Genomic DNA, 26,018 nt, shown 5'->3' with positions numbered 1-26,018 from the left:
ATACTTTTTGTGAAGCAAACCATTGTGCAGATTTTTTCAAACCTACAAATACCACCTAATATATAGTTCTTGCTGATGATAATAAAGATAATATTGATCATACTGTTACTAAAAAGTATTAGTTGAACAAAATATAAAGGCAATGACCCTCAAATTTCTTAGGTCACAATCTTTAACTTTCTTTTTTTTTAATTTTTTTTTTTTAACATTTATTTATTTTTGAGACAGAGAGAGACAGAGTATGAACGGGGGAGGGGCAGAGAGGGAGGAAGACACAGAATCGGAAACAGGCTCCAGGCTCCGTGCCATCAGCCCAGAACCCGACGCGGGGCTCGAACTCATGGACCGCGAGATCATGACCTGAGCTGAAGTCGGACGCCCAACCGAATGAGCCACCCAGGCGCCCCCACAATCTTTAACTTTCAATAGCATATGAGGCTAACTAAAATGGGTTTGGCCTTCATCAGGCTTCATTAAAGAAAAAATTTGCTGGGGCACCTGGGTGGCTCAATCAGTTAAGCATCCAATTCTTGATTTTGGCTCAGGTCATGATCTCACGGTTCATGAGCTAGAGCCGTAAGATGGGCTCCTTGATAATGGTGCGGAGCCTGCTTGGGATTCTCTCTCCCTCTCTCTCTGCCCTTCCCTTGCTCATGCGTGCTCACTCTCTCTCTCTCAAAATAAACTTAAAAAAAAAAAAAAAAAGAATTTACCAATAGGAAATAAAAAAAAAAAAAGTAATCACCCTTATCATAGGCAGATTTGAGTTTGAAGTAAATGGACCGAACGACATCTTTCCTCAAGGAGAAAAAAAAGCAAAAACAACAACAAAAAATCAAGGAGGCAACTAAACTATGTCTGAGACAGAAGTAAAGAACTGAAGGTATGAATAAATAAATTCTAGCTCAGGTGATCTGGCCAAGAATGCAAACTTATGTCTGAAAAGTAAACTGGTTTTCAATCTCAAATTCCATGACTCCAAGAATAATGATCTTTACATAACTTCACTGTCTCTTGCAATCCAAGTTACAGACCTCACAAGAAAGCTATTAACCTTTAGTATTGAACATTTAGTAAAATATGGTTATTTTAATTCACCACAGGCAGATTATAAAACAGGAAGCAGTTTAGTAGTTGCCTAAAGCTGGTGAGGGATAAAAAGAGGAAGTGGGCAGTTACTGCTGATAGGCATGAGGTTCTTTTTGGGATGATAAAAATGTTCTAAAATTAGATTGAGGTGATGGCCATACAATTCAGTAAATATATCATAGATAACAGAGTTGCAGACTTAAAATAGGTTAAGTGATATGGCACATAAATTATATCTTAATAAAGCTGCTTAAATAAAGGAAAAAAAAAGTTCCTTCCATTCAAGTAGTTACTTAGGAGGCATACACAGAATCCAAAACACTGAAACCTTTAAAGTTAAGTATTTTTTTTTTTAAGAGAGAGACAAAGAGCGTGAGCAGGGAAGGGGCAGAAAGAGAGGGAGGCACAGAATCCCAAGCAGGCTCCAGACTCTAAGTTGTCAGCACAGAGCCTGACGCAGGGCTTGAAGTCACTAGGCAGGAGATCATGACCTGAGCCGAAGTCGGACACTTAACTGACTGAGCCACACAGATGCCCCTAAAGCTAATTATTTCAAGAAAAATAAGGGGTGCCTGGGTGGCTTAGTCGGTTCAGCATCTGACTGCTGATTTTGACTCAAGTCATGACCCCAGGGTCATGAGATGAGCGCTGCACAGGGCTCCCTGCTGAGTGTGGGGCCTGCTTGGGATTCTCTCTCTCTCCCTCTGTCACTCTCCACCACTTACGCTCACTCTCTCTAAAAGTAAATTTAAGAAAAAAATTTAAAGCAAAATAAAACTCTCCAGATTTTTCTAATGTTATTATTTGTGAAATATTTACAATAGGTGATAACAATTCTTACCCATATTGGCCAATAACCCTGCAATTGCTTGAACATCAGCTCCAAGAAAGACTTCATTCAGAGTTGAAACTACAGGCAAACACAAAGTATGAACACGAATTCTTCTTTCACCTTTGGGGAAAACATATAAATGACAGTAAGGGACAACTTATATTTAAACACTTGTATACAAGTCTCTTGGAAAAATCACTTCTTTTCAATTTAGAACCAAAAAGATTATTTAATAAACAGAAATAGTTTCAAAGCCTTAATGAGTAAAAACTCATTAACTTTTATTTCTTTCATTTTTTGACTATAAAATTCTTTTTGTTCAAGTTATTACTGAAAAGGAATCATAGGGGCGCCTGGGTGGCGCAGTCGGTTAAGCGTCCGACTTCAGCCAGGTCACGATCTCGCGGTCCGTGAGTTCGAGCCCCGCGTCAGGCTCTGGGCTGATGGCTCAGAGCCTGGAGCCTGTTTCCGATTCTGTGTCTCCCTCTCTCTCTGCCCCTCCCCCGTTCATGCTCTGTCTCTCTCTGTCCCAAAAATAAATAAATGTTGAAAAAAAAATTTAAAAAAAACAACAAAAAAAAAACCAAAACAAACAAAAAAAAAAGGAATCATAAATTATGGTAACATGTTCGCTTCTTAAAAATTTCTTTTCTAAACCTTTTGGTTACTTTCTTTCTTTTTTCTTTTTTTTTATAAGTTTATTTTTTTATTTTTTTAAACATTTTTTTTTCAACGTTTATTTATTTTTGGGACAGAGAGAGACAGAGCATGAACGGGGGAGGGGCAGAGAGAGAGGGAGACACAGAATCGGAAACAGGCTCCAGGCTCCGAGCCATCAGCCCAGAGCCCGACGCGGGGCTCGAACTCACGGACTGCGAGATCGTGACCTGGCTGAAGTCGGACGCTTAACCGACTGCGCCACCCAGGCGCCCCAATTAAGTTTATTTATTTATTTTGAGAGAGAGAGCACAAGTGGGGAAGGGGCAGAGAGAGAGAGAGAGAGAGAGAGAGAGAGAGAATCCCAAGCAGGTTCCTCTCTGCCAGTGCAGAGCCCACTTCAGATTCTCTGTCCCCCCCTTCATTTTCGCTCATGCTCTCTCTCTCTCCCAAAAATAAACTTAAAAAACACTACCTTCCACATGTATTCTAGAGTCTGTTTTGATATTTAAAGTCTAGAGAAATCTTATACTTTCCTCTTTAACCACAGAAAAAAATTTAAAAGAAATAGACTAATATATTTTTTTTGGTAATTATTACCCACAATAATAAAAATAAATACAGAAATAAAAATGAAAACCTTTTGGGAAGCATCAAATATCAAGCTAATTTTTAAAAATTTTCTAATCAGCAAGATCTGGAACACTAAAGTAAAAGAACAAATAAAAAAACTAGAGATGGGGCGCCTGGGTGGCGCAGTCGGTTAAGCGTCCGACTTCAGCCAGGTCACAATCTCGCGGTCCGTGAGTTCGAGCCCCGCATCAGGCTCTGGGCTGATGGCTCAGAGCCTGGAGCCTGTTTCCGATTCTGTGTCTCCCTCTCTCTCTGCTCCTCCCCCGTTCATGCTCTGCCCCTCTCTCCCCAAAAAAAAAAAAAATTTTAAAAAAAAAATTAAAAAAAAAAAAAAAAAAAAAAAACTAGAGATGATGATATCCATATTACAACCTATATGGACACATGAAGACCAATGAACAGGTACATATAAGGAGCTCATACAAATTACTTTTAGAAAGAAGAACCATCTGCAATAAAGGGTAACACTGTTTAGATTTTCTATTCTAGACCAGAATAATGATAGCCAAAAGAAAACATATAATCTTTAGCCTGTCATATCAGCAACAATAACTAAACACACACCACACACACACACACACACAAAGGCTAAAATGAAAAGGGCACTTGGTAAGACCAGAGATTGGTAACATCTTTCTGAAAAGCAACGTGGAAATACCAAGATTTTTTCTAAACAGTAAGCCTCACACTAAGTAGACTCTCAATAAATATCTGTTAAATACGATTGGTTAAGGAAAATAAATATGACACATCTTGGCTTTACCAAGGATAGCAACAAAGCTCTTAAGATCAGAAATACATTCTTTTGGTTTAAGAGAAATGAGTACCTCCAAAAGTAAGGGAGATTATTCTAAGCCAATGAATACGTGACCAAATTTTAAAAATTTCCCTTTGCTGCAATACATTGTATTTATAGTTAACAATACTGGGTTGTAGACCTAAAAATCTCTTAAAACATAGATCTCATGTTATATGTCTTTGCCACAAAAACAACAACAACAATCCACACCTCCCCCCCCCCCCCCCACCAAAACACCCCACCTTACCTTTGCTGGATGTATACAAGAGTGCAGACTGAAAGGAAACCAACTGAGTGTCAGTAAGACTCTCTTCCACTGACATCTGTACTGCATACCCAGCATCTGGGTTTACATTAGGCAAAGACAGTAAGTCTGTTGACCGAACAAAGAAGTTCCCATGGAAGGTATGAATGGAAAGACCTAGAAGAGAAAACTTTATCAAAATCGTTTATATATTTTCATTTTATCCCTGTCATTTATCAGACTGGCAGAGAGTAAATCTAAAGGTTTAGATGTGATACTGTGATTTATGATAAGAATATATACTTGATCTTCACCCATTTCTGGCAGAGAGCTCCTAAACTCTTAGAATTTCCTAAGTGATGAGAGTCACAAAGGTGTCTCTTGCTACGTAGATGGAGTGACTTGTGGCAAGAACCTAGGTAACCTAAGGATGGGGGCTGGTTACCAGAGGACCCAACCATGTGATTAGAAGGCTGGAACTTTCAGTTCAACCCCTACCCCACCAACATCCTTCAGGAAGGGGAGAGGACCTAGAGGATGATACAGTCACCAACCGCCAATAATCTAAGCAATCATGACTATGTAAATAAGCCTTCATAAAAACTCAAAAAGATGGGGTCCTTCGGAGAGCATCTGGATTGGTGCACACATGGAGATCTGGGAGGAGTGGAGCACTCAGAGAGAACATGGAAGCTGCAGAAGCTCCATGCCCTTTGCCTTCTCCATACCTTGCCCTGCACATCTCTTCCATTTGGCTGTTCCTGAGTTATATCCTTTTATAAAAAACCAGCAATCAAGTAAATAAAATGTTTCTCTGGGTTCTGTAAGCTGCTCTGTAGCAAATAAATTGAACCCAAAGAGAGGGTTTTAGGAACCTCCAATCTATAGCCAGCCAATCAGAGCACAAAAATAAACAGAAACCCAAAGAAGCTACTGTGGTAACTAACTGGTTATGAGTGACACTAATACCTGAGTTGTTTGAAGATGTGTCAGCCTTATACAAGTGTTATTTGATACTTTACTTAAGATGTTACATATGTTTTATTACCAGTTGTTTCACTCAATCATTTTTTCTTTTTATTACAATGATAATACAGAACTCCATTTGGCAAATGGTTTGACCAACACATTTCAACATCTATCTAGTGGACAGGTTGTGGATCCTTATCTTTTGATATCTTTTTTTTTTTCTTTTTGGCTACATATTTCATATAATCTTTCCACTGCAAAAAAAAAAAAAAAAAAAGATTGAGTGCAGGGTGACTCAGTCGGTTAAGCATCTGACTCTGGTTCAGGTCATGATCAGGCTCTGTGCTGACAGCTCAGAGCCTGGAACCCGGTTTGGTTTCTGTGTTTCTCTCTCTCTCTGCACCTCCTCCACTCACACTCTGTCTCTCTCTCTCAAAAATAAATAAACATTAAAAAAATAAGTTAAAAAAATGATTGCTTCACACCTCTTAAAGAACAGCATTATTTTAAAATTTGAATGAAAGATTAGAACCAGGTTGATAATGTGAAGGAATAAAATATCTGGAATTATTTCCCATTTTCCTAAGAGAATAGTTATTATCATTTAGCAGCCACAGGCATTTATCCTGAAAAATACACTGGATTAAAGCATTCTGAAACTTTCAGGCTATTTCCAAAGCAACACTGAGGCAAGGTTAGTAGCAGTGCAGATAGAGAAGAGCACAAATAAAAAGATCTCCTACTTGTAAGATCAATGGTGGGGATGGTGGCACAATAATGAAAATGTACTTCAAAACAAAACAAAACAAAACAACAAAAAAAGAAAATGTACTTAATGCCATTCAACTGTATACTTTTAAATGGTTAAATAAAAAATTTTGTTATGAATAATTACTGTAATTAAAAAAATAATTGTTTTATTAAAAAAAACACCTTTCGGGCGCCTGGGTGGCGCAGTCGGTTAAGCGTCCGACTTTAGCCAAGTCACGATCTCACGGTCCGTGAGTTCGAGCCCCGCATCAGGCTCTGGGCTGATGGCTCAGAGCCTGGAGCCTGTTTCACATTCTGTGTCTCCCTCTCTCTCTGCCCCTCCCCCATTCATGCTCTGTCTCTCTCTGTCCCAAAAATAAATAAACGTTGAAAAAAAAAATTAAAAAAAAAAACACCTTTCACTACTACTACTTCTGTTCAAGACATGGAATAAAAATCCATGCCTATTTTTGGTGGGGCGGGGGGGAGAGGAGGGATATGATTTTTTAAAATTAGATATAATTCACATACCATAAAAATTACACATAGGGGTGCCTGGATGGCTTAGTTGGTTAAACCTCTAACTTCAGCTCATGTCATGGTCTCACGGTTTGTGAGTTCGAGCCCCACCTTGGGCTCTGTGCTAACAGCTCAGAGCCTGGAGCATGCTTCAGATTCTGTGTCTCCCTCTCTCTCTGCCCCTCTCCTACTCACAATCTCTCCCTCTCTCCCTCCCTCCCTCCCTCCCTCCCTCCCTCTCTCTCTCTCTCTCTCTCTCTCAAAAACAAACACTAAAAAATTTATAAAAATTACACATAAAGTGTACAATTCAGTGGCTTTTGGTATATTCAAAAGAGTCCCCATTTTATAATGTTTCTTCTCTATTCTTTTTTTTTTCACCTAGGCTCCACATCCAATGTTGGCTTGAATTCACAACCCTGAGATCAAGAGTCCCATGGTCTACCGACTGAACAAGCAAGGCACCCCTTATCTATTATTAACTGCATATTCCATCAGTGTAAGTAAAATATCTTAGAAGAGCAAACATGAAATAAGACTAGCTGAAAATGTGTATTTACTGGTATCAAAAGCAACATTTCTATGCATATGTTAAAAAATAAAAGTCCCACCTTTCGTGCACCGAATCCTCATGACTGCCTCAAAGCCAATCTTTCGAATGAGGTATCTCTGTAGTTCCTTCTGTAATTTCTGTACTTGTACTGGGTTCTGCTGATGGTGGTAAGAGGGATAGTAATAGACACTACCTGCTGAATACCGAGAAATACAACCTGGAAGAGAACACACACTTTTAAAAAATCCTGCCATTAAGTGCTATGACTGCACCAAAAAAAACTACTGGTATTTGAATCAATTCTTCCTTAGCCTCCCAAAGTATTATCAGAAAAGAAAATTTCATTCTTTTAAATAGTATAAAAAAGTCTCTATTATAAATATTTAGAGTAGAAGACCAAAAGGTTTATAGTAGACTGATTAACTCTCCCAAAGGAATAAAAATCCCTTCACTTTGTCCTCTATTTGGAATATTATCATATAAATACCATTTTCACATTCATTTGAAAAAAAATAGTCATGAGGAAGAACTTACCCAGAGAAGCCAAATCAGAATACTGTCCACTAAGAAGGAATAAGTCAACGGCTACCTGCTGACCAGAACAATCCAAGGCTAATTTCTTATAGAAGTCAGTGGATGGTGTCAAGTGAATTTCCTATTAATAATAAATTATATAAAGAAAAATTTTAAATTAAATTGTCATAAAATTTTTATGTTTTTTAAAACTTTATTTATTCATTTATTTTGAAAGGGAGAGCTCAAGGGAGCAGGGGAGGCACAGAGAGAGAGGGACAGAGAATTCCAAGCAGGCTGCACAAGGTCAGCACAGAACCCAATGTGGGGCTTGAACCCACGCACAAACTGTGAGATCATGACCTAAGCTGAAATCAAGAGTAGGGCACTTAACTGAATGAGCCACTCAGGTGCCTCTAAATTGTCATAAAATTTTAAAATCTGTCTATATATACCAAGATGTTAACAGGTAGCCTTGGGGGGTAGTCTAAAAAAATCCTTTATTTTTGTAATATTTTTTCACTTTTTCAGTAAAAAAACATGTACTGCTTAACTATTTTCTACTTTGTTTTACCTTTATTTTTTATCTTTTGAGAGAGAGCAAGTAAGCGAGCGAAAGTGAGCTGGGGAGGGGCAGAAAGAGAGGGAGAGAGAAGATGGAAGTGGGCTCTGTGCTGATAACGGAGAGCCCAACGCAGAGCTCAAACTCATAAACTATGAGATCATGACAGAGCTGAAGTCAGAAGCTTAACTGAGCCACCCAGGTGCCCCTATTTTGTTTTACTTTTAAAAAGAAGTATACCTATTATGCTAATTTCGGTAATCGATTTAACGTTTACTATGCTGGAAACTGTTCTAAACAATTCATGTGTATTATCCATTCAGCCTTTTGAACTACTATAAGAAGCAGGTAACTACCATTATTTTCACTTTATAAATAAACATAAGGAAAGAGAAGGGCAAAGAAATTAACTACTCAAGTTCATACATCTAAAAAGCAGAATTTAGGGAGACAGACTCCAGGACTGACACCATAATTGTAGCACATGGCAACTCTCATCATCTTTTGAAAAATACTCATCTCAAATTAAGTTTATACATACAAGGTGTTAAAAGCAATTCTATGGCAGTCAGTATACCAAACTATGACTACGTTTTAGTGTTTATCCATGTTCTACTTTGTCCCTAGAAGGCATATTCCTTAGCTGCCAGGCTTTCTCATCAAAGGCAGGCTGCATTGTGAGTAGCATGCCAAATATCCAACAGTAAAGTAAGAGTCAATCAGGTAGAAAATGTAATAAAATAGAAATTATGACATAAAAGAGAAATGCTTTATCTATTTCCTTATACTCCCTACTCTCCAAAACTGAAAAGTAAATGAGAAACAAGCTTTGTGGTCAAAGGGACAGAGCAGAACACCACCATGTACAGTAACATACATGTGATGACACCCTCACCTTAGCAGAAGACCTTTGGTTGGGCTCCTCTCGCAGTCTCAGGGCTCCCACTCCAAGAGTAGGAAGTTGTGTTTGAAAGACAGACATTCGACCACCAGTTGGGGACATCAGCTTAAAGGCAGCCTGAAGTGCAGGACCCAAGGCACTCTGCGTTTCCAGGGTCTTGGTGAACATTTGTGGCAAAGTTTTCAGTAAATCTTGAACAAGCTTGTAAAATAAAGCAAGAAAACTCAAAGGTGTTACAAGTAAAATTTTTTTTCACAAAAAATCAGTAACTAATACAGTAGACAAGACACCGAGTTGTGATGATGGTCAGAGAATCTACAGACAGTACAGTAAACAATGAAGTTGGTCAAATGACAAGAAAGCCATTTTAAGTCAACATTATAAATTGGCAAGCAAGACAAATCAAAATTGGGGCCTTACAGTTCTTGCACATGCAGTAGTCCAGCAAGACTATAAGTCCAAAATGTATCCAAAAGAACCATCACAGGTTAGAGATTTGTTTTATTTTAATGCCATGAAACATGGCCTTCTCAATCACCTCTACACACATTATTCTTTTCAGTTCCAAAGCAAGTTTAACTCTTCCCTACTGAAAAGTCTAAGATAGCCAGTAAATTTGCCAACTAGTAATACCACTACAAAAGAAAAACAAAATGAAAAACAACTACCTATTCAGGTTTATTGTACAAATAAGGAGAGTCAAAGGGAAAAAATGTACTTCACACTATGGTGAAGTCACTGTTGCCAACAGCTAAGACCATAGACTTGCTAGTTAAAATGTTACCCCTACGGCATATATGCATGTACAGGGTAGACAACATCCCCCCTTCAGACACATTCTGTTCACCTCTCACTGTATTATGTCATGGCAATTTCCAGGCAGGTAATAAGTTTCTTCTGAACTGACCCCAATGACACTCTGTGAATCAGAAAAGCAAAGGGCACTGAAAGCAGCCTAGCTAAAGTGCTTCTATGTAGTGACCAGAAGCTTATCTGAGCAACCCTCCCAATTTCCCAAATGGCTGGCAAGGCAGGTTTCCTTCAGGTTTTCCTCCTTTATGCAATAGGCTTATCTTCTACCCTATTACAAGCATCTTGCTATATTAGACTTAAAAGCCATCAGTTCAAGGGTAAACTCAAGAGCTGTTCATCTGATGAATTTTAACTAACAGCAAATATAAAATGTTACACGTCTTAAAAATACCTCAGAAACAAACAAAACTTTACTTAAAGTTCATTTTGAAAATATAATCCTTCAATATTATAATTAAGTATGTCAGATAGGAAAATGTGCCTTACCTCTTTACTTTCATTTAAATTTACTAATAAGTTCTCTGGCATAGGTATAAAAACATCTGAAAAATAAATAAATATTTCTTTTAAACAAAACTTAATTGTTAAAGATGTTCCAAATACTTAACACTGATACAATTAACTGCCCCCATATTTAAAGAAAAGCCACCTTCTCTACTATTACATATACAGCAGTGTCTACCCATGTTCAAAAAGCCACCAAAGTAGCATTTATTTAGGTATTTACTGCAACTTATCTGTTACCATGTATAAGGTAAATAGCCTCCTAGAAAATATTAGATCATATTAGAAAATACTGATCTATAAGCACACAGTAAGGGTTTGCAGAAGTGCTCTGCTTCTTAGGTTAAAGACACAGTTTAGAATGCTACTTTACATTCTTGCTTAGACCTGGAAGCCAGCATTCTTATCATTAAAAAAAAAAAAAAAAGTTGAATAAGATGACATACAAGAAAGCTGTCTTTACAAACAAGTCACATAGCCCACCAAGTGCTCTGTCATTCAAAAAGGAGATACTCTCATAAATGAGGCCCCCACCAGTGCCTATACTTCTGAAACTACAAAATCAATTACATCAGAAGATAGGCTAACTGACCACATCAGATGAGCTCCTCAGGATTCAAATTTATTGTTACTTAGGAATTAAATTCTCTTCCTTAAAAAGGGAGCAAATGGGGAAGGGAAATGTCGGTGGTGGTGACGGATTATGAGAAGTCTCACTTTCTACATTTTGGTACTGTTTGTGATTTTTTAAAAAAAGGCTCATTACAACCTTTGTAAAAAGTAATACCAAACAAATAATGTGAAACATTATTTACTTGACCTGTCACATAAAAATTCTGTTTAGATTTCTTCTTTTTTCTTTAGAACTAGAAAACGTTTAATAAAAATTTTACAGAGATACAATTCACAAAACATGGGGGCGCCTGGATGGCTCAGTTGGTTGAGTGTGCAACTTTGGCTCAGGTCATGATCTCACAGTTCGTGAGTTTGAGCCCCGCGTCGGGCTCTGTGCTGACAGCTCAGAGCCTGGAGCCTTCTTCAGATTCTGTGTCTGCCTCTCTCTGCCCCTCCCCCACTTGCACTATGTCTCTCTCTGCCTCTCAAAAATAAAGAAACGTAATAAAAAAAAAAATTCATAAAACATAGAATTCACCCTCGTAGAAGATACAATTCAGTAATTTTTTAATATGTTCACAAAATTACACAACCATCACCAGTAATTCCGGATCCTTACCATCATCCCGAAAAGAAATGCCACATGACTTAGCCGCCATTCTTCATGACCCTGACAACTCTCACAGCACTAGGCAGCTGCCAGTCTGTCTCTGGATTTGTGTACGCTGGACACATCGTACTAACAAAGTCACACTATGAGGTCCTTTGTGACTGGCTTCTTACACAACAAAATGTTTTCAAGGCTCACCCATGTGGTAGCATCTATCAGTACTTTATTCTCTTTCATTGACAAATATTTCATTGTATAGATACATTTTTTTGTTTACACATTCATCAACTAATGGATATTAGGGTTGTTTCTACTTTTTTGGCTATGTTGCTATGAACATTCACATGCACAGTCTTAATTTTCTTGAGTATATAAATATTGAGTAGAATTGCTGGATCATATGGTAACTCTATGTTTAATTTCTGGAGGAAGTGACAGACTGTTTTCTGTAGTGGCTGCAACATTTTCCGTTCCAAACAGCAGTATATGAGAGTTGTAATTTCTCCACTTTCTTGAAAATACTTTCTTACTGTCTTTTTTTAAATCCCTGCTATGTGACATACAGCAAGGGACATTCCATCTATCAGCTTATGTATAAAATTGAGAGGCTGGACCACATCACTGAATTCACAATTTGGCCCATCATCAGAATCACCTGTTCAGTGAACAATGCAGTAAGTATCTGGGTAAACAGGTTAGGAAATAAAGCTGATTTTTTGTGAGATTTAAAATAACCAAGACAGAAGGGAGCTCTCCTCAACTACTACCTTTTAAAGATGTACAGTGAATCCTCACTATTCATGGATTCTATATTTGCCAATTTGCCTACTCAGTAAAATTTATTTGTAACCACAAAACCAATACTCATGATGCTTCTATGGACATTCATAGACATGCTGACAGCAGCAAAAAAAAAAAAAAAAAAAAAATTGAGTTCTGAATTTCCTAGTCAGTGTAAGGTAGCATTTCATTGTGGTTTTCATTTGTATTTCCCTGATAATTTAGGATATGGAGCATCTTTTCAAGTGCTTATTGGCCATTGAACACTGTGTATTGAATAGAGACAGGTCTATTCAAATATTTTGCTCACTTTTTAATCAAGATGTCCTTTTCAGGTTAAGTTGTAGGGCTTCTTTACATAATCTCGATATAAATTCCTGATCAGACATATGATTTGCAAATATTTTCTCATATTGTGGACAGTCTTTTCACTTTCTTGATGGTATCCTTTGAAACACGAAGTTTCTGAAGAAATCAAATTTATCCTTTTCTCTCTTTTTTCAAACTAATCTCTACATCCAGTGTGAGGCTCAAACTCATGACCCTGAGATCAAGAGTTGAATGCTCTACCGACTGAGCCAGCCAACCTATTTTTTCTATTTTTCTATTTTTTGTTGTTTGTGCTTTTGGTGTTATACCTAGGAAATCAACCAATCCAAGGTCACAAAGATTTACTTCTGTTTTCTTCTATTTTAATCTCATACTCAAAGGGCGCCTAGGTGGCCCAGTCAGTTAAGCATCTGACTTCTGCTCAGGTCATGATCTCACAGTTCATGAGTTCAAGTCCCACATCGGGCTCTGTGCTGACAGCACAGAGCCTGGAGCCTGCTTCAGATTCTGTGTCTCCCTCTCTGTCTCCTCCCCGCTCATGCCCTCTGTCTCTCAAAAATAAATAAACATTAAAAAAAAAATTTAATCTCACACTCCAGTCTATGAGTTTTGAGTTAATTTTTCTTAACTGTGGTTATGAAATATACACAATATATGGGGTCAAGAGTCACATGCCCTACCAAGTGAGCCGGCCAGGCATCCCTCACCTTAACCATTTTTAAGTGTACAATTTTTAAGTGTACATACATTCGTAATGTTGTATAGCCATTACCATTATGTATTTTCAGACTGTTTACATCATCGCAAACTCTGTACTCACTAAATAGTAACTCCTTAACCCCTGGTAACCTGTACTCTACTTTCTATCTCCATGAATGTGCCTATTCTCAGTATCTCATATAAGCAGAATCATACGATCCTTGTGCTTTTGCACCTAACTTACTTTACTTCGCATGTTTTCAAAGTTCATCCGTGTTATAGCATGCAACAGAATTTCATTCTTGAGTATATGTATATACCACACTGTTTATCCATTCATCTGTTGATGGATATTTGAATTGTTTACATATTTGGCTACTGTGAATAATGTTGCTATGAACCTTGGTATGAGTATTGGTTTGAGCCTGCTTTCAATTATTTTAGGTATATACTGGGAGTAGAACTGCTACATCATAATGACAACTATGTGTTTAACTTTTTTGAGGAATTGCCAAACTGTTTTCCATAGCACTGTACCATTTTACATTCCCATCAGTAATGCATGACAGTTCCAGGGTTTCCACATCTTTGTCAAAACTTATCATGTCCTATTTTTTTGATAATAGCCACTGTTATGGATGTGAAATTGTATCTCACTGTGGTTGTGATTCGTGTTTCTTTTTTTTTCTTTTGGTTTTGAGAGGTTTGTTTATTTATTTAATTTTACTTGGTTAACACAGTGCGATATTGGTTTTAGGAGAATTTATTGACTTGTCACTTTACATACAACACCTAGTGCTCATCACAACAGGTGCCCTCCTCAGTACCCATCACCCACGTAGCCAATCACCCACCCACTTCCCTCTGTCAACCCATAGTTTGTTCTCTATCATTAAGAGTCTCTTATGGTTTGTCTCCCTCTCTTCTCTTCACCCCATTCCCGTATGTTCATCTGTTTTGTTTCTAAATTCCCACGAGTGAAATCATAAGGTATTTGTCTTTCTCTGATTTATTTTGCTTAGCATCACACATTCTAGCTCCATTCACGTCATTGCAAATGGAAAGATTTCATTCTTTTTGATGGATAATAATATTCCACTGTATATACATTGCACATCTTCCTTATCCATTTAGCAGTCAATGGACATTTGGGCTCTCTGTAGTTTGGCTATTGCTGAGAAGCATATCTCTAATGACTAATGATGTTGAGCATTTTTCTTTTCATGTGCTTATTGACCATTCATGTATCTTCTTTGGGGAAATGTCCATTTAAGTCCTTTGCCCATTTTTGAACTGTGCCATTTTTTTTAATCATTGAGTTGAGGAGTTCTTTACATGTTCTAGATATTGATCCTGCATCATTCATATGATCTGCATATATTTTTGCCAATTTTGTGAGTCCTCTTTTCACTCTTTTGAAAATGTTCTTTGAGGGGTGCCTGGGTGGCACAGTCGGTTAAGCGTCCGACTTCAGCCAGGTCACGATCTCACTGTCCGTGAGTTCGAGCCCCGCGTCGGGCTCTGGGCTGATGGCTCGGAGCCTGGAGCCTGTTTCTGATTCTGTGTCTCCCTCTCTCTCTGCCCCTCCCCTGTTCATGCTCTGTCTCTCTCTGTCCCAAAAATAAATTAAAAAATGTTGAAAAAAAAATTAAAAAAAAAAAAGAAAATGTTCTTTGATGTACAAAAGGTCTTAGTGTTCATGAAGTTCAATTTATTTTTTGTTACCTCTACTTTTGATGTATACCCAGGTAATTGCTGCCAAACCCAATGTTATAAAGATTTTCCTCTGTTTTCTTTTAAGAGTTTTATAGTTTTAGCCCTTGAGTTTAGATCTTTGATCCATTTTTTTTTTATATGTTTTAAGTAAGGGTCCAACTTCATTCTTTTGCATGCTCATTTTCCTCCGAATCATTTGTTGAAAAGACAGTTTTTTCCCTATTGAATGGCCTTGGTTTCCATGTCAAAAATCAATTCACCATATATGTGAGGGTTTATTCCTGGGCCCTCTATTCTATTCCATTACTCTTATATGTCTATTCTCAACTACTTTTTGAATGAACGAATGAATGAATGAATGAGGGAAAAAGAAACCTACATTTAATCTGAGTTTGAACATTAACTTGTTTTTGTCGCCTTGTCCAGAATTCACTTTACCTCTATTACTGTTTCCTCTTCTGTAAATGAGGGATTAGACTGAAGGACTCTTACAATTCCAACAAGCTTATCATTTTATACTCCAGGTCTTTTCCCTCAATATAATAGAGTCATATTGTATACACTATATAACATGATATTTCTAAAACTGAAAATTCCTAAGACATTTCAATAATTTAAAGTGTATAATATATACCTTCAATATCTGAAACTATTAGCATCTGAGGTTGAGAGAGACCTTCTTGAAGACTGTAGAAGTGGATTGTACTATCAAACGTAATGAAGCCAATTTTTGTCCTAGTATTGCCAGGAAGCCTATAAACAAATTCAGAAGAGGATTTCATCAAGTTTTCCCATATAAATATATATATATACATATATATATATAATATCTGTGAAGAGTTAACATGCAAATAACTACTTTGGTATTATGGGAAGTGTCCCAACATAAATGTTCAACCTATTCAATGTTTAATTAGCATGAAAACATACCCTGCACAAAGTGAAAACACTGCAGAAGCCAAACAATCAACAAAACCAAGCAATAATAAAGCAATCCAAAACTCATTACACCTATATGAAGTTAAATAAGTCACACAGGAAATGGCAGATAAAAAATACTTGAAAGTGTATACAAAACTTTTCATGTTCCTGTAGTGAAAACTTTGTAGATGATTTTAATTTATCAAAAATAATTTTAAAAAATTACCATAAATGGTAATTCCAAAATATAAATTAAGTACTGCACTTCTTTTAAAAGTTTACCCAAGGACTCTTGGGTGGCTCAGCTGGTTAAGCGTCCAACTTTGGCTCAGGTCATGATCTCACAGCTATGAGTTCAAGCCCCATGTCAGGCTCTGGGCTGACAGCTCAGAGCCTGGACCCTGCTTCATATTCTGTGTCTCCCTCTCTGCCTCTCCCCCACTTGTACTCTGTCTGTCTCTCTCTCTCAAAAATAATAAAAACACTAAAAAAAGTTTTTAAAGGTTACCCAAATCTCTTCTTATGTTGTTTGTCTTAAGAAGAGCAGTAAGGAGCACCTCACTGGCTCAGTCTGTTGAGTGTCTGACTTCAGCTAAGGTCATGATCTCACGGTTCTTGAGTTCAAGCCCTGCATTGGGCTTTCTGCTGTAGGCACTGAGCCCACTTCAGATTCTCTATCCCCTACTCTCTCTGTCCCTCCCCTCTTCACTCTCTCACAAAAGTAAATAAACCTTAAAAAAAAAAAAAAAAAAAGAGCAACAGGAGGATTTGTCTTAAAGAACTTAAATGTGTTGACCTATAGTTTCTTAAGGAGAGGGACAAACTAGTTTTCATTCTTGTTGCTCATGCTTAGATGAGTCAGTGGAGTTTCACATCAACAGACAATCCCCATATACAATCTAAATTAAAAATATAAATACTGGGTACACTGGGTGGCTCAGTCAGTTAAGCATTCAACTCTGGATTTCGGCTCCAGTCATGATCCCAGGGTCATGGGATCAGGCCCCACATGGGGCTCTGGGCTGAAAGCCAAGAGCCTGCTTGAGATTCTCTCGCTCCTTCTCTGTGTGCCCCTTCTGCACATGCTCCTGCACACACTCTCTCTCTCAAAACAAGTAAATAAACTTAAAAAAAAAAAAATGCCAGAAAGAACAAGGAGGCTCCTTTCACCAAGGTGAAGGACTTAGTAGTCCACTTCTGATATGATTTGATACTTCACATTCTTCCACACAACACAAGAGCACTTTGTTTCATTACACTGAAAAGTCATACTAGCTTTTATGGGTTACACTAAGTATCTAAGGAACCATTTAACATACAGATATTTTAAGAGACTTAAGACATAGGATAATGAAATGCCACTTGTACACACTGTTTGTATTCTTATTTCAACAAACTTACAGTAAAAAGACATTTCTGAGACAACCAAAACTAGAACCAGGTATTAAATCATATTATGGAACTATTGCTAATTTTGTGTAGTGTAATACTTGAATCTTAGGGTTAAAAATAATTCTAAGTACTTATAGTTAAAAGGATATGCTGACTATGGTTTGAGTAAAAATACTCAAGGGGAAAAAAGTGTTTATGTATGGGAGGAATTAGATGAAGCAAGAACAGATGAACGCTAAAAATATTGAAGGTGAGGGATAAGTACCTGGAAGTTCACTACATTCTTTCTATTTACTACATGTTTGAAATTTTTTCATTTAAAAAAAGTAAGGGGCACCTGGGTGGCTCAGTCGGTTGAGGGTTTGACTTCAGCTCAGGTCGTGATCTCATGATTTGTGGGTTTCAGCCACACACCAGGCTTGCTGCTGTCAGCATAGAACCAGCTTTGGGTCCTCTGTCCCCTCTCTCCCCCCCCCCCCCCCCCCCCACTCACACTCTCTCTCAAAATGACTAAATATTTTTTTTTAAGTTAAAATAAATTTATGTTTTTCAGAGAAAGTGAGATCTAAAGTTAACAAATCAATTTTATGGAGTTTTAGAACACAATTATATAGCATTTTTTCTATTTTGACACTACTTATTCATTTTGCTAGTTTCAAATTTAAGATGAATTAAGATACTTACAAATCCAGATTGTCTAACAAACTCTGGCAAACTGTATTCAAGTATCCAGTTTCAACGGCATTGTGAGATACATCAAACACAAAGAGATACACTGGAGGTTGAGGTGGTCGTAACTGAAGAAAAGAAAGATCTCAATAAATCATTTCAAAGGATTAAATCTAAACTTATCATCTGTCTGGCCCACTTACAGCAAAACAACAAACATTATCTATAGATTAAGACAATTATAAACAATAATGGATTGAGAAAACAATACAAAAATAACAAGAATTTTAAAAACAGGCAAAACTTTATTTTTTTGAGACACATACTTATAAAACACAAAATGAAGATGTGATTGCCCTTAGAAGAGTTTTTCTCTAGGACAGGAAGAAAAGAAAATGTGATCAGAAGGCATTCTGGGAGTACTGGCAATGCTCAATTCTGACTTGGGTGGTACTAACACAGGTGTTTATTATTTGGTAAACTACACACTTATGTTTTACAGACTTTTCCATATGTACACAATATTTCACAATATAGGGAAATTATAGCTGTGACTTGATTTCTCAAGTTAGCCTGAGCTGGTTCCTTAACCAATTCATTTCAGCTAAAATCCATAAAAAAGTACAACTATATTTTAAAATTCCAAATTTAGGGGTGCCTGAGTGGCACAGTTGGTTAAACATCTGACTCTTGATTTCAGCTCAGGTCATGATCTCACAGTGAGATCAAGCACCGCTTGAAATTCTCTCTCTCCCTCTCTCTGTGCCCCTCTCCTGCTCGTGTGTGCCATCTCTCAAAAATAAACAAACATTTAAAACAGAATAGAATAGAATAAAATAAAAAATTCCAAAGTTAAAGATTTGTTTTCAATTCACTAAAAAGCATCAAAAAACCACAATGAGAACTGGGCATGTGGTATACTAACTTTTATATTTTTATGCACAGATCACTTGCCAAATCCATAGCATCTCTCACCTACGAGATAAGTGACGAAGGAGCAAAACATCTTACAATAAGCAAGTTTACAAATTTAAAGGAAGCCACTTTTGTAAAACCTGGGAGACAAAAGAGCCCTAGGGAGGGCAATTCAAAAGAACAGAGGCTTCTGATTTTTTGGCTTGAATTCAACAGACACAGCTACACTACAGAAAACTATTACCATTTATTTTTTATTTCTTAATTTTTTTAATGTTTATTTTATTTTTGAGAGAGAGAGCATGAGCAGGAGAGGGGCAGAGAGAGAGAGAGAGAGAGAGAGAGAGAGAGAGAGAGAATCTGAAGCAGGTTTCAGGCTCCTAGCTGTCAGCACAGAGCCCAATGCAGGGCTCGAATTCACAAACCGCAAGATGATGACCTGAGCCAAAGTTGGTGTTCCACCAAGTGAGCCACCTAGGCACCCCATTACTGACCATTTAAATGTCACAAAACTGTCTTCTACACTGAACTTTTCTGTGATGAAAAGAAAATGCACCCTCATAATTTCTGTACCAAAATGGTGTCCACTGCCCAAATAGAGGGAAATTACCCTACAAAAATATAACAAGGTAAAATAAAATACTAAAAGTTCATGTTAAGTCTTATCTTAATATTCCCTTTATTTAGAGAAAATTATGGCATGGTGAAATAGTAACCAAATCAAAGCCATGGATTTTTTTTTTTTCAACGTTTATTTATTTTTGCGACAGAGAGAGACAGAGCATGAACGGGGGAGGGGCAGAGAGAGAGGGAGACACAGAATCAGAAACAGGCTCCAGGCTCTGAGCCATCAGTCCAGAGCCTGACGCGGGGCTCGAACTCACGGACCGCGAGATCGTGACCTGGCTGAAGTCGGACGCTTAACCGACTGCGCCACCCAGGCGCCCCAAAGCCATGGATTTTTATGCAAGCTCTCCCACTTACTTAAATATTTAGGAAGTCACTTAACCGAAGTTTGTTTTCCTATCTTACAGACAGGAACAACATTCACCTAGCTTATTTCAGACTGTTGTTTATGATGATCAAAAATACCTAAGTGCTGGGGCGCCTGGGTGGCTCAGTTGGTTAAGCGACCGACTTCGGCTCAGGCCATGATCTCGTGGTTTGTGAATTCGGGCCCCGCATCGGGCTCTGTGCTGACAGCTCAGAGCCTGGAGCCTGCTTCGGATTCTGTGTCTCCCCCTCTCTCTACCCCTCCCCTGCTCACACTCTGTGTCTCTCTGTCTCTCAATAATAAACGTTAAAAAAATTTTTTTTAATGTGTAAGTGCTAAGGCGCCTGGATGGCTGAGTCCACTGGACGTCCAACTACAGCTCAGGTCATGATCTCACTGTTCGTGGGTTCAAGCCCTGCTTCAGGCTCTGTGCTGACAGCTCAGAGCCTGGAGCCAGCTTCAGATTCTGTTTCCCTCTCTTTCTGCCCCTCCCCTGCTAGCACTCTGTCTCTTTCAAAAATAAATAAAACACTAAAGAAATTGTTTTTAAATGTAAGTATTCTGTAAAATGTAAAGTGCTAATTTAACCTTGGGCATAATTATTATTTTAAAAATGCAAGACTTTAGATATTCATACAAATGTATAATAGTACTTGCGAAAGAGTGTTTATCATGGCATTATTAGGAAAAAGTTGGAAGTGACTTAAAAGTAAACACGATCCCAATATTATATTGTAAATTTCTGGATTGATGCACAAGAAATATAAGTGAAACTTTACACTTTTACTTTTCAAATTTACCCTTGTATACTTAACTACATTTATAATGAACAAGTATAACATATAAAATTTAAAAGCATACAATTTTGGTAAAAGATGACACAGTGTTTTATTTAAAATCTAGTACTAAGTAATATACTATATAAAAATGTATTATTTATATAATTTTATACAATAACATATAAAAAATGAAAGCAGGGTTGGAAATGCAAACTGGTGCAGCCACTCTGGAAAACACTGGAGGTTCCTCAAAAAACTAAAAATAGAACTACTCCACGACCCAGCAATTGCACTACTAGGCATTTACCCAAGGGATACAGGTGTGCTGTTTCGAAGTGACACATGCACCACAATGTTTACAGCAGCACTATCGACAATAGCCAAAGTATGTAAAGAGCCCCAAATGTCCATCGATGGATGAATGGATAAAGAAGACGTGATATGTATGTGTGTGTGTGTGTGTGTGTGTGTGTGTGTGTGTGTATACATATATAATATACATAGTGTATATATGTTATATATATAATATAATAGAGAATATATATATATATATAATAGAGTATTACTTGGCAATCAAAAAGAATGAAATCTTGCCATTTGCAACTATATAGATGGAAATGGAGGATATTATGCTAAGTGAAATTAGTCAGTCAGAGAAAGACAAAAATCATGACTTCACTCATATGAGGACTTTAAGAGACAAAACAGATGAACATAAGGGAAACAAAAACAATATAAAAAGAGGGAGGGGGACAAAACAGAAGAGACTCATAAATACAGAGAGGGGCGCCTGGGTGGCTCACTCGGTTAAGTATCCGACTTTGGCTCAGGTCATGATCTCACGGTTCGTGAGTTCAAGCCCCATGTCAGGCTCTGTGCTGACAGCTCAGAGCCTGGAGCCTGTTTCAGACTGTGTCTCCCTCTCTCTCTGACCCTCCCCTATTCATGCTGTTTCTCCCTGTCTCAAAAATAAATAAACGTTAAAAAAAAAATTTTTTTTTTTTTAAATACAGAGAACAGGGGCGCCTGGGTGGCTCAGTCAGTTAAGCAGCCAACTTCACCTCAGGTCATGATCTCGCGCTCTGTGAGTTCGAGCTCCACGTCGGGCTCTGTGCTGACAGCTCAGAGCCTGGAGCCTGTTTCAGATTCTGTGTCTCCCTCTCTCTGACCCTCCCCATTCATGCTCTGTCTCTCTCTGTCTCAAAAATAAATAAATGTTAAAAAAAATTTTTTTAAATAAAAAATAAAAAAAAAATAAAATAAAATAAAATAAAATAAAATAAAATAAAATAAAATAAAATAAAATAAAATACAGAGAACAAACTGAGGGTTACTAGGGGTTGTGGGGGGGGCGATGGGCTAAATGGGTAAGAGGCACTAAGGAATCTACTCCTGAGATCATTGTTGCACTAGATGCTAACTAATTTGGATATAAATTTTAAAAAATAAAAAATAAAATTTAAAAAAAAACCTGCAAAGTTAAAAAAAAAAAAAAAATGAAAGCGGGGTGCCTGGGCGTCTCAGTTGGTTAAGCGTCCTACTCTTGGTTTTGGCTCAGGTCATGATCTCATGGTTTGTGAGATCAAGCCCCACGATGGGCTCTGCACTGACAGTGTGGAGTCTGCTTGGGATTCTCTCTCCTTCTCTCTCTGTCCCTCCCACCGTGTGCGCAATAGCTTTCTCTCTCTCAAAAAATAAGAAAGGAAGGAAGGAAGCAAGCAAGCAAGCTAGCTTACCATGTATTCTGAAGGAGCCATAAACTCAATAGTAGCATTCTGAACTTCAGGTCTTCTGTGAGGTTCTCCATAGACTCTGGTCAAAGGGTTGTACATGAATTCTTCAGGAACTATGTAAGTTAACAACATACAATGATACAAATGAAAGGATTAAGGTCAATTTATCTTGTATTTAGCTGTTTTCTTATTTTGAAGATTTATAAATAAGCCAATATGGACTAAAAATTAAAGGATAAATACACTTTGTTTTTGAGTTTTATTCAAGTTTCCCCCATACTTAATAGTACTAAGTATGATTTTACAGCTACTATCACTGTGATATTTCTTTTCCTACCTTCTAATTTACACTTTGTCTCAATTCTCACTAAAGCTGCTTTCCTAAAACAGCTTAAAAGAATGATAAAAATTCAGTGAATACTAATTATTTTCTTACATGTGAGACAAAATCTTGTGTTAAATTTCATAACCATACGTGAGTATTAACACTGACATGAAATGTACAGCCTCTGGCTGCCCCATAGCTTTCAGCTGCCCCTTGAAAACTATGGCACAAATACCTGAGAGGCTAAAGCTAAATGAAGGCTAACAGTTCGGTCACTTCCATTAATTAATGAGGCCTTTATGGAACATCAGTTGCCTATACACTAGAGCTCAAAGAATATTTTCTAAATTATCATTGCACCTGTCTTCCCATTAACTGTTTAGAAACTCAAATTCCTACAAATGTTAAAGGGTAAGCCATAGTTCATGAAATGGTCTGGGCTGCATACTAAAGTAACTTCTACCTTTATTATAATTTTATTTCACATAATGAAGCCCATATACATAAGATTTTAAAGACATACTAAACACTATAAATACATTTTCTGAATTATTAGAGAATAAAAATAACGTTCTTACACTATCCTCCCTTTACTCTTAAATAATATAAACAATAGTTTTAAAAAATCTCTTAAATTCTCCATTTGCCAATACTTAATGAAATTTCCTTCCAGAGACCTAATTTTCTTTTTTTTACTTTTAATTTTTTTTTTTTTTTTTTTTTTTTTTGAGTAAGCTCTATGCCAACATGGAGCTTGTACTCATGACCCTGAGATCAAGAGTCACATGCTCTACTGACTGAGCCAGCCAGGTACACCTGAGACCTAATTTGCAATGTGGATAGCAGCATACCCTTTTTCTTCTCTAATCCTAATAAAATGTTACTGGTTAGATGAAATTCCTTAAATATAAACTGTTAACAGCTTCTGAAAGAGATCTCCTCTTCCTCAATTACTGAAAAAACTACATTCAACTAACCTTCTAGCACTGCCCACTTCCCTCCTTATTGCAGTGAATGAAGCTAATGGCAGCTATTCTGTGGACTTATTTCTTTCACCCTAGAGAAAAGGCATGGGACAGTTTCTAAATAAAAATATTTCTTAAATTATAGGCTTAAATAATACCATGAAATATGCCATTTATTATATACCCAATATAATAAATGTAAAAAAAAAGGTATCAGAGTATTATCACACTTTTTGTTCAAAAAGTATACAATTTTTTATATATAAGTATAAATGCACAGAAAAAAGTTAATGGAAGTTATCTCTGAGTGGAAGGATTACAGGTAAGTAAGAAAGGGTTTGGGGTTGTGTTTTTGTTTTTTTTTTAACTTTACATTTGTCTTATTGGCTTTCCCTACAATGCAAGGAGAAATTTGAAAAAGTTTCAAAAAAAAAAAAAAAAAAACCAGAACATACCATCATTGACTCGGTAACATAAGTTACACTTCCATCTCCTTTGATCAAGAAAGCTGACAAAAGGGTTGATGTACGTCCTGCATGAGCGGCATCTCACAATTGTACTGGAGGTAACCACAGGCAATTGCTAGAAAAACAAAACAAATTTTTTAAAGGGAGTGATCATTACGTCTAAAGGCCAAACATTAATCCATACCTTCCAGGTAACTTCTGGAATACTATAATTTTGGAGAAAAAAACAAAGGTAAAAAGAAGTGTTCAAACTGCCACACAAAAAAATTATGTAGATGAAATGTACTAATTTTAAAACCTACTGGTTTGTTTCAGCAGCATTCTCATTAAATTCTTCCTTTAACAAGTATTTATTTTGGGGTGTCTGGAAGGCTCAGTCAGTTAAGCATCCAACTCCAGCTCAGGTCATAATGTCGCAGCTGGTGAGTTTAAGCCCCACGTCAGGCTCTGTGCTGACAGCTCAGAGCCTGAAGTCTGGAGCCTGCATCAGATTCTGTGTCTCCCGTTCTCCCTCTGCCCCTCCCCTGCTCGCTCTCTGTCTCTCTCTCTCTCAAAAATATATAAACATTAAAAAAATTTTTAAGTATTTATTTTCTCATTAGGTATTTATATTATAAATCAAACATAGTAAATATCCAGTGTATTTTTCACATGGATGGTAAAGTAAGGATCAACATTCTAAGATCAATGAAATGACCAAGGAAATTATTAGGATTTCTTCATATTACATTAAGAGGCTTACCAAGTTCTCATAAAATTACTGTGACAAAGGTAAGAGTAAATTATATTTAAATACTCAAACTCTCCAATTATGCTCCTACTTAAAGTTTATCCTACATATTAAAAGTTCTAAAGCCTGAATATAAGTTCGTTTTGGGAAAGTTACTTCACTTATGTATTAATCCTCTGAAAAACGTCAAGGTCCATATGTCAAGGTCTCAGAGCCTTAGGATAAAAGTGGACATCTTCTTAGTTTTTCCCTTTTAGCAGAGGGAACAGCTTCCTCAAGGAACAAATTTACTCCCAGAATGGCAGAACTGGAAGACTGGGTAAAGTATTTTAAATGGGCAAATAATTTACAACTTTTTAAAATAGCATGGTTGATTTATTTATTTTCTTTTAGTACTTCTATTTAGTCCCTCTTGAATTTTTTTAAAATTCAACTTATTTTACCTCATTTTCAAGTGTTTGGTAATAAAAGTGCTGGTTGAATTACAAATAAAAGAACCTGTCAGTGGTCAAATTCCTAAAGATAGCTCAAATAAATTCTACAAGTGATTCTTGCATTACTGTAGAAAATTCCTCACCATCAAGTTAATTTCCCATAAAACATTTACTTTCACTAGTGAAACATACCACTAGGTCTTTGAAAGGATGAAGCAGCAATCCCAAAGGAAGTTTGGCTTTATTCAATAAGGCCTGAGTCTGAGGAATGCTAGTCAGCGTGCATCGAAATAACCTGTATCAAAGTAAAAATCATGTGTCAGTTGTTGTTATGATTATTTTTGGAGAAAAAAAAAAAACTCCAAAAGGTACATTTAACACTGGATAAAATTACAAAGAACACTTCAATAGGTCCTCTCAAATGTTGTCCCATTTAAATATTTAAGTCCTATTCAGAAAGAGAGGGTAGAAAATTACAACTATTATATAACTAAAATAAAGTCTCTTTTTGGCTTGGCTTGTGCATAAGACAGTTCAGACTAACAGATGACTTATTTTCCTTTATATAAATCTATATTACACTGGAATTACAAGGTGATGACCCAA

General features: G+C 37.0%; 1 protein-coding gene across 3 annotated transcripts in view; it reads right to left on the bottom strand.

Moving 5' to 3' along the window:
- The window catches only part of SEC24A (SEC24 homolog A, COPII component), a 74,651-nt gene that overhangs the window by 16,117 nt on the left and 32,516 nt on the right, over positions 1-26,018 (bottom strand). For all 3 annotated transcript variants that reach the window (XM_040444500.1, XM_040444502.1, XM_040444501.1), the window contains 11 exons: positions 25,605-25,707; positions 24,237-24,363; positions 22,495-22,604; positions 18,086-18,198; positions 15,723-15,841; positions 10,321-10,376; positions 9,016-9,222; positions 7,580-7,700; positions 7,104-7,262; positions 4,258-4,431; positions 1,931-2,041 (listed from right to left, as the gene is read on the bottom strand). In XM_040444500.1, the coding sequence (XP_040300434.1) occupies positions 1,931-2,041; positions 4,258-4,431; positions 7,104-7,262; positions 7,580-7,700; positions 9,016-9,222; positions 10,321-10,376; positions 15,723-15,841; positions 18,086-18,198; positions 22,495-22,604; positions 24,237-24,363; positions 25,605-25,707 (1,400 nt within the window). The remainder of the gene's footprint in view (positions 1-1,930; positions 2,042-4,257; positions 4,432-7,103; positions 7,263-7,579; positions 7,701-9,015; positions 9,223-10,320; positions 10,377-15,722; positions 15,842-18,085; positions 18,199-22,494; positions 22,605-24,236; positions 24,364-25,604; positions 25,708-26,018) is intronic.

The sequence above is a fragment of the Herpailurus yagouaroundi genome, unplaced genomic scaffold (assembly GCF_014898765.1).
Source record: "Herpailurus yagouaroundi ecotype Mexico unplaced genomic scaffold, PumYag 192, whole genome shotgun sequence".
NCBI lineage: Eukaryota > Metazoa > Chordata > Mammalia > Carnivora > Felidae > Herpailurus > Herpailurus yagouaroundi.
This window is presented reverse-complemented; position numbering and strand designations above follow the sequence as displayed.